This window comes from Apodemus sylvaticus, chromosome 20, assembly GCF_947179515.1.
Source record: "Apodemus sylvaticus chromosome 20, mApoSyl1.1, whole genome shotgun sequence".
NCBI lineage: Eukaryota > Metazoa > Chordata > Mammalia > Rodentia > Muridae > Apodemus > Apodemus sylvaticus.
The window spans coordinates 53,408,854-53,425,230 of NC_067491.1; the positions used below are offsets into that span (position 1 = coordinate 53,408,854).

General features: G+C 39.4%; 1 protein-coding gene across 4 annotated transcripts in view; it reads left to right on the forward strand.

The window, feature by feature from the left end:
• Hnrnpm (heterogeneous nuclear ribonucleoprotein M) overlaps nucleotides 1–16,377 on the forward strand; it is a 40,386-nt gene that overhangs the window by 12,308 nt on the left and 11,701 nt on the right. For 2 of the 4 annotated variants that reach the window (XM_052165476.1, XM_052165477.1), the window contains exons 1-8: nucleotides 3,523–3,641; nucleotides 6,274–6,462; nucleotides 7,268–7,421; nucleotides 8,100–8,149; nucleotides 9,418–9,478; nucleotides 11,706–11,807; nucleotides 13,388–13,432; nucleotides 13,846–13,923. In XM_052165476.1, coding sequence (XP_052021436.1) covers nucleotides 3,564–3,641; nucleotides 6,274–6,462; nucleotides 7,268–7,421; nucleotides 8,100–8,149; nucleotides 9,418–9,478; nucleotides 11,706–11,807; nucleotides 13,388–13,432; nucleotides 13,846–13,923 — 757 coding nt within the window. In that variant the 5' untranslated portion in view covers nucleotides 3,523–3,563. Of the gene's footprint in view, nucleotides 1–2,484; nucleotides 2,538–3,450; nucleotides 3,459–3,522; nucleotides 3,642–6,273; nucleotides 6,463–7,267; nucleotides 7,422–8,099; nucleotides 8,150–9,417; nucleotides 9,479–11,705; nucleotides 11,808–13,387; nucleotides 13,433–13,845; nucleotides 13,924–16,377 lie in introns of those variants that run through there. The other 2 variants (XM_052165479.1, XM_052165478.1) reach the window with 2 other exon arrangements.

Sequence of the window (16,377 nt, forward strand, 5' to 3'; positions counted from 1 at the left end):
GCCCCATCTCACACATCTCACGTGCGTGAATATGTAGTCACAAAGATGCCAAAAAAGCTGAAAGATCCTAGAACACAAGCACACATCTATTCTCTTCAGTAAAGCTGTAGTTTCTTTATTCTTTTCTTTTTCAGTCATTTCTTTAGATACTTTGACATTCAAAGGTACAGTAGACTTGTCTAGAAGTCTACTCTTGGGATTCTGTGGATTCTATCCAGGTTGGTGATCAAGGAGTATGTTTGATTAACTGAGTTCCACTTGTGTGGCTGCTGTTGTCACTTAACTTACCTGTACACACTAGTACAAAAAATGAAACAGCCTTTTTAAAGCTTTCATACTTCTCTTCCTCTGTAGATAGGAATGACAAACAGTTGGCAGATTCCCTAAAAGTAACCAGATGAAAACATTTAGGTATCAAGATTGGAGTGTTCCAAACTTGTGACAAGCATGATTATGCTGATTGTACCTCAGTGTAGAAATACTTACTTCTGAGCCACAGAAAATATTTCTAAGAGGGATATCATTTTTAATCAAACTTTTAGTGCACAGAATTGAAGCTGGAGGTGTGTCATTACTAGAATGTCAAGTGGGAAAAGCTGTAATTTTCTTAACTTGGTATTTTGTTAAATGGTTATTATGACTGTAGAAAAAGTTTGTTTTGGACTTTGGTGTTTTCTAGGTTGCAGTAACATCGTTTTCGGTAAAGTGTCTTTGGACAAAAGCTAGAAATTTCAAATGCAGCAGTCCTTGGATTCTAACAAATTTAAAGTTGTCTTGAGGTTGATATAGTGATTCTTTTATTTAAGGTCATTGGGCAGTAGTCACAGCTAGTAGGAAATAAACTTGGAATTTCTTCACTGGTTTGACACTAGGCATTTTCATCAGTGGAGATACACGAGCTGTTGGTCATTGAATGGCTGCTGCTGTTGAAATAAATGGCTTTTTAAATGACTTTAAAAGTAGTCATGGAGTTTTGGAACTGTTTTAACTATTGAAAGGATAACATAAAGCCCACCTGTCCAACTGTCACTTGGCTATGATTAGGTTTTTTTTAGGGTATTTTCTTGTTTTTTGTTTTTTTGCCTGAGTAAAGTATGTACTCAAAGTCAAATGTAACGCCCCTCCCATTTCCTTTCACCCCCTCCCCCTTTGCACTGATTCTCCTTGTTTTGTGCAAAGTACCAGTTTTGTAACATTTCAGGAAAGGGTGAGGAGGATGAGGCTATAAAGTTTAAACTTTGAACATTTGGCTCTCAACCACTCACTGTGAAGCTCCATTAGTAAATGCACCTTACAATGTTTATTGTGTTTGTGAAATAATTGCATTTTGCTTTCCATTTGAATCTTTCCTTTCTGTATTTGAAAAAATCTAATTCTAATATCCTTTGAACAAAGGAGTTGTTAAGTAGGGAGGACTAATCAAGGCCATTAATGGGTCATGTTTACCTAGGCACTGCTAAACCTAAGTGAGTTGAAGACTTTAATCATCCTTCTAAGGAAAGAGTGATTGATTTCTAAGAAATTCCCCCATCTTTCTTTTTTAAACTTTGGAAATTGGATTTAGATGTTGTTTTCTACAAGTTCATGCTTTGAGCCATCTTCAAGTTCAGCAGCCATTTTGGTGGTTGTCTAGGTGGATTCTAACATCTGGTTCTGGTGGTCATGAATTGGCAATCCAAACCTTGAGGAAAATCTGCAGAAATTTTGAAAATCTATTTTTTCCATTGCATGTAGCTTAAACTCATTGTACTGTTTCACTCTCTTGTTGCTAACTGAACCCCAAACTTGAATTTTTACCCTCTTAGAGGGATTTTTAAAAATGGATAGAATAAAGCCTGGTGCTATTCTGATTTAACAATTGTATAGCCAATATTTTTCTTCCAAATCATGGTGTCTTGAACTGTATGCAAAATCTAGCTATAGAATTTGAGGAGCCCAGTAAAGGGCCAGGCCAAAAAATCTGAACTGTTCTGCAGTTTGTACACACAAAGCTGGCCCTGAAGTTGTGTCTATGTGCCTTTTGGTTTATGTACAGGCACATTCTTGTATCTGTGGCATGTGCGCTCAGTTCAGTGGCATTTTGATGTGTGTGCTGTTTATCTTGACTTCACCAGTAAGAGTATATCTGCAAAAACATCTTTTCTTCCTTCCCTTGAAAGTGAATGTTGCAGAATTCTTTCCTGTAGATTTGGATTGCCTCTAGTCATGAGTGAGCTTTACAGACAGGGAAATTGATAATGGAAATCTGTGGAAGTAGTGTGCTTGTGGTGGGAGGAACATCAAGGACATATTGTTAATGAGTTTTCACCTTTTTTACTGCACACCTGTAATGCCTAGTTTGGTGGTTTAGAGAATATGGAGTGTTTCTGGGCTTTCTTATAAGGCAGAGGCTCCATACAAGGTTGCTGATGATTGTTCTAAATTCCCATTGTTTTCTTGGCTTTTCTCCCTTGGTTTATGTGTCGTCTGGAAACTGATTTGTAGTTGGTGAGGTAACATACGTGGAGCTCTTAATGGACGCTGAAGGAAAGTCAAGGGTAAGTGTCTGAGAGAATTTCTTCTGTGGATTTACTACATGACAAATGTAACTGTATGGTGGCGTGGACTCGAATGAAATCAGGAAGGCAGTGAGTGCTCATGTTACTGTAGCCATGTTTGATTTTGCCAACATTCCAGTAGGGTGGGAGGGGGCTTGCAAACAGGAGTCCCGCTTTTCCAAATGGCTGGCCAAAGAGCTTTCTGGTATTCTGTTTGGATGCCCAATTTGGATAACTGGGGACCAATAGCAGCATTGTCTCTTTGTTTAACAGGAATTGGCTGTGTGTGAATTATGCATGGAATTTTAGTGGTGGTATAATTAAAGTTAAAAGTGTGTTCTTGTCTAGAAAATGTTACTCTTGGTTGTTTGCTGATTTGAAAGTTGTGTGAAACAAAGATTCTGAAAAGTAGCCTCTGTGCCAGTAAATTGTAAACCACACTTTACAAACCTGAATGTTCAAAATTGGCCTAGTTTAATGAGACCATAAACTATTTTCTGTCGTGTAATAGAATGGCTTAGAATAATCAAAAGGATGAATTTAGTTTATGGAAAGGATGGATTTATTTAGTAGGAGTATGGTAAGGACTGATTGAGTACAGAGGGAAGCAGATCAAAAGTTTGTGTGATTTCTTGGAGAACCTGATTTAGGTCTGCTCATTATAACTTAGTAGCTTTAGTGTAGTGCCGGTAATGTGTAGGAAGAGGAGATTAAGGAACCCAGCTTCTTACAAGGAAGGCTAGGTCATGCACTTCTGTCAGCTTCCCCTTAGGAGGATTAATTTTAAAAATCTTGACTTTTGTTACATACATCATATCTTTAATTTGTTCCTGTCATTGATATTTACTGTTTTTGTTTTTTGTTTTTTCTTTTTCCCCTTGCTCATCTGACTGGTCTGTGGCTTCTTTCAAAGGGATGTGCGTAAGTATTACTTGCTTATACTTACTGGCATTTGAATTTTCCAAGTTGTAGGACTGGTTTTAGTCATTTGTTTTGACCCTTTTTTATAGTGTTGTTGAATTCAAGATGGAGGAGAGCATGAAAAAAGCTGCTGAAGTTCTCAACAAGCATAGTCTGAGTGGACGGCCACTGAAAGTCAAAGAAGTGAGTGAGCCCTCTTTTTGTCTCTCTTCCCTTGGTGGAAATGATGGAACCCAAGGCCTTGTACATGCTAAGAAAACTGTATACTCCTGAACTATATTCCCAACTCAAAAAGTAAGGTATAATTGTTTGATTAGGATAAGAATGGTTTTTGACTAGAATGTACTGAGTAGACAAGCCTGTTGCTCTTGGTTTATTTGGTTCTTTGTTCATTTAAAACAGGCCCTGTAGTCAAGACTGGCCTTGAACTGGATCTTTTTGTCTTTGGCTCAATCTCTATGCACTTAGTCTGTTGTTTTAATAGAAGATAATGACTTTGTAATAGCAGATCCTGAGTAACTAAGCTGACCACTCTTCAATCCTTGCTATTTTAGAAATACAAAACCCGAGCCTCTGGATTTTAGAATTGGAATTGTGTTAGGAAGTCTTTATATCCACCAATCTGAACACTATTCTTCAGTGTTCAGAATAAATGGCCCATCTGTTTTGTTGTTGTTTTTGTTTTGTTTTGTTTTTGTTGGAGACAGAATTTGCTATGAAGTTCTGGTTGTTTCAGCCTAAGTGTTATGATTGCAGTGATGTGTCATGGTACACCTGCCTCTTTATTTTTGTGTATGTAGTATGTACTTGTGTACACGTGTGTGCACAGGTGGTTATGCTAGTAGTGAATGTTTTTCTTCCTCAATCACTCCATCTTAGATTTTGAGATAGGTGCTCTCACTGCACCTGGCCTCACTGTTGAAGCTAGACTGGCAGGCCACTGGACTCAGGGATCTGTTTTCCCATTCCCTTCAGCACTGGGATTATAAGCATTCCCTGCCACCCCAGCTTTTACATGGGTGGCTGAGGATCTGAGCTTGGGTATTAATGCTTGTTTATTTATCCGCTGAGCCGTCTTCTTATCCCTCTTTGAATTTTATAAAAGGAATATATTCATCTTTATTAAATCCAAACCATTGGTTTTTTTTTTTTTTTTTTTTTTTTTTTTTTTGTGGTGGCAGCAAAAATTGAACCCCAAGGCTTTGTACCTACAAGATTGCCACTATACTTTTTTTCCCCCCTATAAAAGGATGTTTTATTAACTGTCAAATATTATGTGCCTCCTTGACTGTGTGTATCTGGGGAGCAGTATTAAGATATCTGAGATGAGTTCTTTGCTGTGTATCCCAGGCTAATTTATAACTCAGGATCCTCCGCCTTACCTGCCTGAGTGTGTATATTAAAGGCAGGTATCACTCTTTCAGACCTTTTCCTTTGAGGAGAAACACAACATATTTGGGATTTAGAGAAAGGAAACCATGACCATAAGTCGATGCTTACGTGTTAATGATAAATTGAAGAGGCAGGCTTCAGGAATTCATGTCGCTCTGGAAAGATGGCTCAGTGGTTGGGAGTGTTTGTTGCTTTTCCAGAAAGGATCTGCATTTGATTTCCAGCACTCGAGTGGGAAATGCACAGGTCACAATGACCTGTATAACTCCAGCTCCAAGACATGTCCACATAATACTTGTCCTGTACAGCCCTATATGTACACATAGACACAAATAAGAATAAGATAGATAAATAATCATGCCAGCTTCAGATTTCCATAATTCTGCTCAGGTGCATTGACTATACTTGAGTACCAGCACTGGGGTCTTTGAGGGGTTTGGGGAACGTTGGCATTATAGAACGGTGATTTTAAGACTTTGTGAAAGCCGGGCAGTGGTGGCGCCACCTTTAATCCCAGTACTTGGGAGGCAGAGACAGGCAGATTTCTGAGTTTGAGGCCAGCCTGGTCTACAGAGTGAGTTCCAGAACAGCAAGGACTACACAGAGAAACCCTGTCTCGTAAAACCACACACACACACAAAAGACTTTGTGAAAAATCATTGAGTTTTACAGAAATTACACTAATTAGTAAGAGTCAACTATTCCTTGTCCATGAAGATTTTGTTTCAATCTGGAATTTTTAACTCAGGTCAACCAATCCTTTTCTCCCTTACCTGTTCATTTAGTTAAAATTGAAGATTTTTTTTAGGTTTTTAGTTTTATGCTTTTTGTTTCTGAACTATTGCTCTTCCTCGAACTCTTCTTGTTGCTGTAGTTTATTTCATCCTGTTAATAATTTGTGAAATACCTTTCAAACTGGTGGTCGCTGCAGATTTTTGTTTGTTTGCTTTTCTTTGGTGTTGGAAATGGGAGTGACTGGTGCGTACTGTGCCATTTGACAAGGTCTGCCACTACTAAGTTGTATCCACAGATGGCCTTACTGAGTGCACAGCCAGGGGCATCAGACTGCACTGGAACAGAGGCCTACCTGAAGCTTTTTACTTATTCTGAGACAAGGTTTCACTTAGCTTTGCAGACTGGCTTTGAGTTCAAGCAGACCTTGAACTGCTTTAGTAATCATGAGAATTACAGTTACAGACTTTTATAGCCACTGCTACCATGCTTTACTGAAAGCCACTTTATTTTATTTTATTTGTTTAATGATTGGTGCTGGGGATTGCACTTAGGAATACTAGGCAGAAACTGTCACTGCGCTGCACCTCAGCAGAAGAGAGCCTCTGTAGTGGTGAAGGCCGCAGTTGCACTAATTTCTGCACGCCTACTGCTGACTACTTGTACCTGTAACGCTTTATGCTTCTTTCAGGATCCTGATGGTGAACATGCCAGGAGAGCAATGCAAAAGGTGATGGCCACGACTGGTGGGATGGGCGTGGGGCCAGGTGGCCCAGTGGTTAGTGTCCCACCCAGTATCCTAAACAATCCCAACATCCCCAATGAGATTATCCATGCATTACAGGCTGGAAGACTTGGAAGCACAGTATTTGTAGCAAATGTAAGTAAATGGGAACATTCTCTACAATAAAAAAACTAGGGAGGGATGGAAATAATGTGAAAATAGTATGCATTTAATTTAATTTTAAATTAAAAACAAAATTTGAAAAATGTATAAAGATTGATTGTATCATTTTACAAGTAATTTAAGTTAGACTTACGGTAGATAGCTTGTTATCATTTTATAGATGTTCTCTTGTAACCATTGCATTTGTGGCTTCAGGACTGGCCTCAGTCATCCTAGAGTTTTGATTAGTGAGGTTTTCTGATGTATACAAAGGCAGTAGCTGAGTATGCATTCTCATTGGGGTTTATTTAGGTATAGGGAAGAATGAACAGACAATATTTTCACATTTTTTTTGTATTTAGAGTAAATGGTGATATTTTTATTCTCTGCAAGGACAAATACTTTTAGAACAAAGTGGGTTCAGGAGTTAAAAGGGGGGGAAAGACGTGACTTCGGGTTTTTCAAGACAGTGTCTTAGTGTTGTAGCCTTGGTTGGCCTTGAACTCTAGAGATCTGCCTGCTTTGCCTTCTGAGTGCTAAGATTAAAGGCAGGTGCCACCATCCTGCTGACTTAAGTATGAGGGGAAAGCTTGTTAAATGTGAGGAGATTTAAGCTGTTCCATTTAAGAAGAGAGACAATAAATAGCAGAGTTAAGGCCAGGTTCTGCAATCCTATTTGAAAAATTTCACTGGAGTTAATTTTCTTGTAGTCAGTCAAAGCGAGTCTTAATATAGTAAAAGCATGTCTTTTTCCCCAAAGAAGTTTACCTTGAGGTTTTTACCCTCTTCTTTCACCTAGCTGGATTATAAAGTTGGCTGGAAGAAACTGAAGGAAGTATTTAGTATGGCTGGTGTGGTGGTCCGAGCAGACATTCTGGAAGATAAAGATGGAAAAAGTCGTGGAATAGGCACTGTGACTTTTGAACAGTCCATTGAAGCTGTGCAAGCTATATGTATCCTTTTGTGGGCATTCAGCTCATGGCAAGCCGCACCCGCAGCATTGTCAGGCGTTAGTATACCCAAGTATAACAACAAGATCGAAGTAACTGCTTCTCTGTTTCTAGAGTGAATAAATTACTATGGAATCTGAAATTTTTATGGAGTGGAATACAGATGAATAAAAGGTGTGGTTGTATCATTGACGCATGCTATGAATGATCTTTTCTGGTGTTTTCAGAAGAGTTTAGGAGATATACCATTTATGAGAACTGGGGCTTTTATTTGTTTAAAATATCCTTATAGACTGAACCCTCTGTTGTGGAGAAGACATTGTTTGAAGAGATCTCTTTCCTTGCCATAGGCTTGCCCTGGGGTTACATCTTTTTAATTACAGTGGAGTATGTCACACATGATTACAGAAATTAAACTCAGGAGACTGTTACTGGTTGTTTTACCCAGAAAACATGATATTTCAGAAATATAGTAGGACTCTTGGCTGTTGAACACAGAAAAAGACTAGTTACCAGAGGCATTTTGTAGTGTAAAGTCATTACTAAAACTTCATACCTGAAGAGTTGAAATTGCCTATGTGTTCACAGAGGGGGACGGGTAGCTGTGGAATTGTAACCTTTTTAACATTTTGTGTGGTGTACTTTAACAGTTGTTAGAAACAGCCTTAATTGCAATACCAGCTATGTTTAATGGCCAGTTGCTGTTTGATAGACCTATGCATGTCAAGATGGTAAGTTACTGGGATCACTTTCGTTGTAATATGTGCAAGTAAGGAAAAATGTAGAATTACTAAAATCATATCTAACCCTTAAACTCAACCTATTGTTTAGTAGGTTGCCGAGTGATGAGCCCTATGTCAGGAAGTCCATTGCTATCCTGCTTGAGCAAACAGTCAGCTACAAAGGATCTTTAGCATAGAGCTCCAAAGTATAACATACAGTGTTTGCTTAGGATTACATTTGTAATGAACAAATATTTGATTCAGACAGCTTTTAAAGGTCTATTGGAATTCAGTCTTAAACAATAACTCTACTGTAGTGTTGCCAAAGATAATAATTTATAAAAACAATACTGGAAGATGTTGAGGTCAGTCTAGTTAGGATTCAGATTCAGGAATGAAATAAAAGAACTATAAATTTTGTTATTTGAAGTTTAAGTCTTTGAATAGCTAAAGGATTCATAAGACTCAAAAAACATGAAAAGAGGGCCTAAAGAGGAGTTGGAGCAGCAGTTAAGAGCATTGGCTATTCTTCCAGAAGACCCCAGTTCAATCCCTAGCACCCACGTGACAGCCCACCACTGTCTGTAGCTCCAGCTCCAATAGTCAACACCTTCACACAGACACACATGTTCCAACACCTTCACACAGACACACATGTTCGTGAGATAGCAACGCACATAAGGTAAACGTAAATAATTTAAAAAAAAACTGTGAAATGATAGTGTGCCCCTCACTAGCACTTACTGCTCAGGCCTGCCCTACACACCCAGTAATGCAAATGTATTTATCCTTCCTGTTGGCATATACGATAAAAACATGCTCCCTATACCTTTTTATGTTTGATATAATTATTCTGTGCCATGGCTATTTATATTTAACAAGTTATCTTATTTGTCTAGTTTAGATTTTTGCTTTTCCCCTGGTGCTCAGGACTGGACACAGTGCCTTGTACATGATAGGTGTATTATCTCTGGGCTACATCTGCAAACCTGTCTTTGTTGGTTTTGTTTGTCTTTAGTTTTGTTTCTGTGTGTGTGTGTGTGTGTGTGTGTGTGTGTGTGTGTGGCGCAGTTTTGTGTGATGTAAGCTATCCTAGAACTTGGTGTGTATCCCAAAGCTGGCCCTGAATTCCTGTTCCTTTCGTGTACGTCTCTCAAGTATTGCGATTACAGGTGTGCAGCAAGCAGTACCTGGCTTCTCTGGTTCTTTGTTATAGTAATTGTTTCCCATCTTTTACTATCTCCAGTGGAGATTAAGATCTTTTTTATTTTTTCCAGGATGAGAGGGCTTTACCAAAGGGAGATTTTTTTCCTCCTGAACGTCCACAGCAACTTCCCCGTGAGTATATGAATTATACTAAATAGAAACTGTTACAGTAATATTTACACTTGCAGTGTGGAAAGGTTACCCTGGGGATTCTTGTGATCTGTTTGTCCTTTCACCACCCCACCCTACACAGGTTGCACTATGTAGTCTTGGCTGGCCTGGAACTCAAGAGAAATCCGCTTGCCTCTACTTCCTAAGTGCTGGGGTTAATAAAATAAGATTTTATTTATTTTATGCATATGAAGACATAGATGTCTTCAGACACCAGAAGAGGGCACTGGATCTTGTTACAGATAACTGTGAGCCACCATGTGGTTGCTGGGATTTGAACTCAAGACTCTGGAAGGTAGTCAGTGCTATTAACCACTGAGCCATCTCTCCAGCCCGCCATGCATGTCTTGATTAGTTGTTTTCTGTAGATTTTTCAGGATAAGAAATGAGTAAAGAAATTTACAACTTAGGAGTTTTGATAGTGGCACTGGCTCAGAGGATGAAGGCATCTGATGCAAAACCTGATACCTTGAGTTTAATCCCTGGCACCCACATGTTCGAGGAAGAAAACGATTCCTTCAGGCTGTCCTCTGACCTCCACTGGTGTACCAAGGCATACATGCTTGTCTGTGTGTGGTGGTCTGAGTGATACTGGCCCTCATTGGCTCATATATTTGAGTGTTTGGTTCCCAGTTAATGGTACTATTTTGAAGGATTAGGATGTGGCTTTGTTGGAGATGATAAGTCACTGGGGCAGGCTTCAAGGTTTCATAGGCCCACAATATTCCCAGTTAACTCCCTGCTTTGTCTTTGTAGAGATGTTAGCTTTTAATTACTTTTCTAGCACTGTATCTGCCTTTCTGTTGCCATGCTCCTGACCATGATGACCAGGGAGTCTAACTCCTGGAACCGTGAGCCCCATATTAAACTTTTTTTTAATGCGTTGCCTTGGTCCTGGTATCTTGTCTTATCACAGCATTAGGAAAGTAACACATTGTGCAATGTGTTACTCATATACATTACAATAAATAATATAAAAAGAAAAAGAGCCTGTGGCTTTAACAATAGATCAGAAATGCAAATACAGAGATTGGGAACTTAAATTGGGAGTTCAGATTACCCAGTACCAGAAAAGGGATCCAGGGAGACAGGAAATGGCTCATCTGTTGAGAGGACCATATTCCTTACTACCTGTCTGTAAGCAGGTGGTCATTTAACATGCCTGTTGTGGTTCTTCTTGATGCTTGTGCTAGAGGGAAAGGAGCACTGTGCCCCAGGGAGCCCATTATCTCTGGGTCTTCGTCTCTTGGTGTGGCTCAAAGGGTTGACCTCAGAGCTTTGAATACATTGGAGTAATAACCCTTGGTGACTTCTTGGAGCTGTTGCTATGCAATTAAAAATTTACTTGCTAGATTAAGTACCAAGAGCCTATTGTGGTTTTTTGTTGTTTGTTGTCTTGGTTTAAGTGTCAGGACTCAGTGACTCTTTCCACATACCAGTCTGCATTCTTGTTTTCTTGTTTGTGTTTATGGAGCATAGCAGTGAGGATATGCTGGATATCAGTAATTATTGAGGTGGTGGTACACATCTGTGATACCAGCATTCAGAGGGTAGAGGCAAGGCGACCTCCAGTTGGAGGCCAGCCTTGGGCTTCATAGTAAGACCTTGTTTTTAAAAGAGGGGAGGGGAAAGAAAAAAGTTAGATTTCTTTAGGAAAAAAGTGGGGTGGAGCTCAGGCATTGTGTATAACTTTAATCCCAATGTTCAGACACGGACATGTGGATCTTTGTAAGTTTGAAGCCAGAGAGGACTACATAGTGGTACCATGTTATTTCTTTAGTGCATTCTTGTGTGTGTGTGTGTGTGTGTGTGTGTGTGTGTGTGTGTTAATATGCAGATGCTTGAAGGTCATAGGACAACCTGAATGCACCAGCTTTCTCTACCATAGGTTCTGGAGGTGGAATTCAGGCTTGGGGGTAAGGGCCTTACCCTTGAGTCAGCTTGCCAGCCTGCAGACTGGCGTTTTAGCTGTCCTTGTTGTGTAGATACTTAGTCCATATTCCAGTCTGAACTGCATGTAAAAAGCTGTACCTTCATAAAGAGGGGCACTCACAGGTATGTAGGTGTTTAGGTGTTGAAGTCAGGCCTGGCTCTGGGTTTGCTTGGCTGCTAGAATATACCAGTTGTCTGAGGGTCACCATGTTTTCAGAAATGAAGCCACATTCTTGACTGTCTCTGCTTCTTTCAGATGGACTTGGTGGTATTGGCATGGGGTTAGGACCTGGAGGGCAGCCTATTGATGCCAACCACCTGAACAAAGGCATTGGAATGGGAAACCTAGGACCTGCAGGTGAGAATTGTAGTGGGGATCACTGGGGGAAATTGAATTTATTAAAAGCCACTATGGGCAGTTGTACCTGGAGATTCTCCAATGCAATTGGGAAAATTCCCCCTTTATTTCATTCATTCATTCATTGTTTTTTTTTGAGACAGGGTTTCTCTGTATAGCTTTGGGTGGCCTTGAACTCAGAAATCCATCTGCCTCTGCCAAGTGCTGGGATTAAAGGTGTGCACCACCACTGCCTGGCCAAACCCCTTTTCATCTCAGCCTCATATGCGCAAAAGCAGTATTGTTTTTATTGAGTTGAAATTGTTTGAAGCCACTGTGTCTCTTCATCTTAGTCATGATGACTTTTGAGCAGACATAGGCCATTCAGTAAAAGGAAGCAGGGTAGAAAGTTGGTCTTCCCCAAGTCACACTGAGTGACAGTGCAGCCTACTGACTGCAGCAACACACTCTACCATTGCTGCTTGTAGCCTGCCCAGAACCAGAAGACCATTTTGCACCTGATGTTGACATATATTCTCTCTCTCTCTCTCTCTCTCTCTCTCTCTCTCTCTCTCTGTGTGTGTGTGTGTGTGTGTGTGTGTGTCTGTCTGTCTGTCTGTCTGTCTGTCTGTCTCTCTCTTTTTTTTTTCTTTGTGGCTGGAGAGACAGCCGTGGGTGCTCTTATATAAATTTTTGGTTGTGAGCCTAGCTTTTAATGGCAAAGCCATCTCTCCAGCCCAAGATTTATTTATTTTATGTATGTGAGTACACCATAGCTCTCTTCACACAAGAAGAGGGCATTGCACCAGATTTCATTACAGATATTTGTGAGCCACCATTTGGTTGCTGGGATTTGAACTCAGGATCTCTAGAAGAGCCATCTCTCCAGCCTGACTTTTCTATAAATATGAGCATTGATAAAATAAAAGGAATTTGAGAATCTTTTATGAATGACAAAACTCATGGGTCACAAGGAAAATGGTTAGTGTCTTTTTTTCAGAAAGACAAGGAAAACATGAGTGAAAGCTTAGCTGTGTGCGTTTCTAAGTTTCTGTATACTATATTTCTGTGCCATGAAGACATTTTGTTCTTTTGGATCTAGACTTGGACATGGCATGGTGATGTGTGGATGCTCTCCCTTACCACTGTCACTCTTGCACATCCCTAGTATTATGGCTCTACCAACCTCAGCACACTTTATTTGATTGGGAATGGGGGAGGGAGTGTTTGTGGCTTAGAAACTACTTTATTTAATTTTTTTGCTTTTAATAGAGGTTTTATTAAACATCTTTCTGTTCTACATTTTAAAAAGTAACTTTACATAGTTTGTGTCTGATCTATTTTATATTTAATGTTGTCTGACTTGGTCATTTAGTAAGATTATATGGGCTCCAATTTTAATTCACATTTAAACTTACTCTGTTAAAAGCTTTTGCTTGAAATACAATCTTGACAGTTATATAATGGCTACCCCACCTTTGAAATATAATAACATCAAAGTTTTTTTTTTTTAATTCATTAGTTTGGAATTTTGTGCTTTTAAAGTTTAAGCATTACTGTTTTGATTTAAAGTTTGTTTGCATTGACTTTCTCTTTTAAAGGAATGGGAATGGAAGGCATAGGATTTGGAATAAATAAAATTGGAGGTAAGAAATTTAAAATAAAGTACATATGTATTCACAGGGTTTCCCCTCATTTTTCTTGTCTTTGAAACCCTGCATGTGCATTCTTCCTTTGGTTTTTAGAAGTCTGAGTCTAAGAACTACTTGATTTTATTTGTCTGTCATTGCAGTGGGTGCCTGTTGCCTTGGTCTAGATTTCTCACTAACTAGTTCTGTGACCTTGGACAGATTGCTTTATCTCTGTATTGCTTGTCTACTCACAAGGGAGTTGAATCAAGCCAGGTTTTAAAAAAGGAAGTCAACCTTTTTCCTCACCCTAAAGCTCTAAAACTTTGTATATTCATAACATAATGCCAAAAGTGAAATATAAAAATAGTTTTCCTTGCCTGATAATGTGAGCAGGCTTGTTGGGATGACATTAGATACTTTTCTTATAGGCATGGAAGGACCCTTTGGTGGTGGTATGGAAAACATGGGACGATTTGGATCAGGGATGAACATGGGCCGAATAAATGGTAAGAACGGCATTTCTTCCTGCTTGTGTCTTGATAGCTGAGGGCTACTTCTTGTCCTTTACTACTGTAAACTTATCATGCGTGATGTTCCACGTCTGCTTTTCCACTTAATCACATACCTTTGAAACTGCTACCAAAAAAAAAAGGTAGACTTAATCTAAACCTGGTTCACTTAAGACTTTAAAAGTAGGCAATGTATCAGACCCCTCAGTACTTGAGTAGAAAAAAATTTCAAATTTCCTTACTGTCTACAGTACTCAAACACATAGATATCTGTGGTTATGCTTCCTGTATTCAAAAACATTTTCCAGGGACTGGAGAGAGATTTCAGCCTTTAAGAGTTATACATAGCTCGTGCAGTGGACTCAGGTTCAGTTTACTAGCACCCACATGATGACTCACAACTTTCTGTAATTCCAGTTCCAGGGAACCTGACACCCCTGTTGATCTCTGCAGGTTCTGAGTGTTGGTGTCGTGTCCCGTGTCCCATCCCCCTCCCCCAAATAATGATAGTTTTTTAAAGAATGCTTTCCACAATGCTCGTGACACAGAATGCTGGAGTAGTACATTTTATTTTTTACCATGATGAATGATTCCAAAGTGTGGAAAAATCATTTATAAAATCCAGTTATGTAACAAATTATAATATCCCTTTTAACCTTTTAATGAAGATAATGCTTATATTACAATATTAACAGTATGTTGATGTCAACTTGCTAGCCTTGTTTTGGTTTACTTGGCCTTTTGTTTTTTTTCCTTGTTTTGTTTTTAAGATTTATTTATTTGTATATTACACTGTTGATGTCTTCAGATACACCAGAAGAGGGCATCAGATTTCATTACAGATGGTTGTGAACACCACTATGTATGCTGTGCTGGGAATTGAACTCAGGACTTCTGGAAGAGCACTCAGTGCTCTTAATTGCTGAGCCATCGCTCCAGCCCTACTTGGGTGGACCTCTCCCCAGGTTCATTCAATCAGAGGGTTACAGTGTTTTCTAGACTTGAGCCCTGTATCATCTGAGCCTGAGATCAGAAAAGCAGAGGACAGAAGCCGCTGAATGCATGCCTGACTTGGCCCATGGTAGACTGTTCATCCTGTAGCTGCTAATGTAGTTTTATACTTTCTCTGGACATGATAAGACTGCTCTCAGTCAGTATGCCCAAGGAATCACACTTGACTGTTGGGAATAATTAAATCTCCTAATGACACTAATTGTAAGAGGGTAGCACCTAGCTTCACTGCACTGGAGATGTCATCCATCCTGAGACACAGCCATGACCTGCTCTTCAGGGTTGTTTGCCTCGTTGATAGAACAAGGCCATCTGTTTGCAAGTACAGAAGAGGTTCCAAAACCTCAGGTAACTTCAGATCGTCAAGCCTGGAATGCTGACCACATCAACTCATTAGCTTTGTTTCGGTTTACTTGACCTTATGTAAACAGTGTTGACCTGTTGATTATATTGCAAGACTGGACCATCTTTGATAGAAATCACTGATACTTTCTCTAATCTGTGGGATTTTGAGTCACCCAAGAGTTACTTGATGAAGTCAGATTAGTTGCAGCAATACTTCAGATAACTATCTTCTATACATTTGGCTTGAACACTTAGAGATGGATTGATCTTTTCCTCATTAGTTAATAAGATCTCATTATTTGAGAAAACAAAAGTTTGTCCAGAATGCATTAGATTACTATACATCCAGTAATAAGATAAATCTCAGCACAGGTGTTTTTGCAAGTTACTTATACAAATATATTAAGTGAAGGGAATCATTCCCCTCTTCCTCTTCTTTCTCTTCCTCCTGTTGTTGAGACAAGGTTTCTCTGGCTGTCCTAGCACTCTGTATAGCCCTGGCTGTCCTAGTACTCTCTGTGTACACCAGGCTGGCCTTGAACTCGGAGATCTACCCACCTCTGTCTTTGAAGTGCTGGAATTAATGACATGGGCCACCATGCATGGCTAAGATACGTTCTTTTATGCTCCGAAAGATTTAAAATATCTGATTTGATTGCAAAGACAACCATAACATGATGGTTTAGATATCAAAAGGTCTTGGTGCCAGTGTGATGGTCCAAAAATGAAGCAATTTTCTCTTCACACTGAAGTGTTAACCAACACATATATTTTTAAAACGACAACCAATATCACTACATTCAGTTCTTCTAAGAATCACATGCGTAGGAATTGTTACCCTCACTTTGTCAGAAACTGAGGCACAAAGAGTAATTTGCCTAAGGTCATAGTAATTAGTGATGCTGGGATATGAATTCGGCCTTTCTCTAGTCTAGAACTTGCCTCTTCATCATGCTTCCATCCAGTCGTTTAGAATTGCCTCTAGTATGGTGGCACCCCCTATGTTAAGGAACTGGATGTCTTTGTTTTTGAAAATCCTCTCTATGCTAAAACAAGTTTGATTTCTACTTGCTGAAATGCTGCTAGTACTATTCC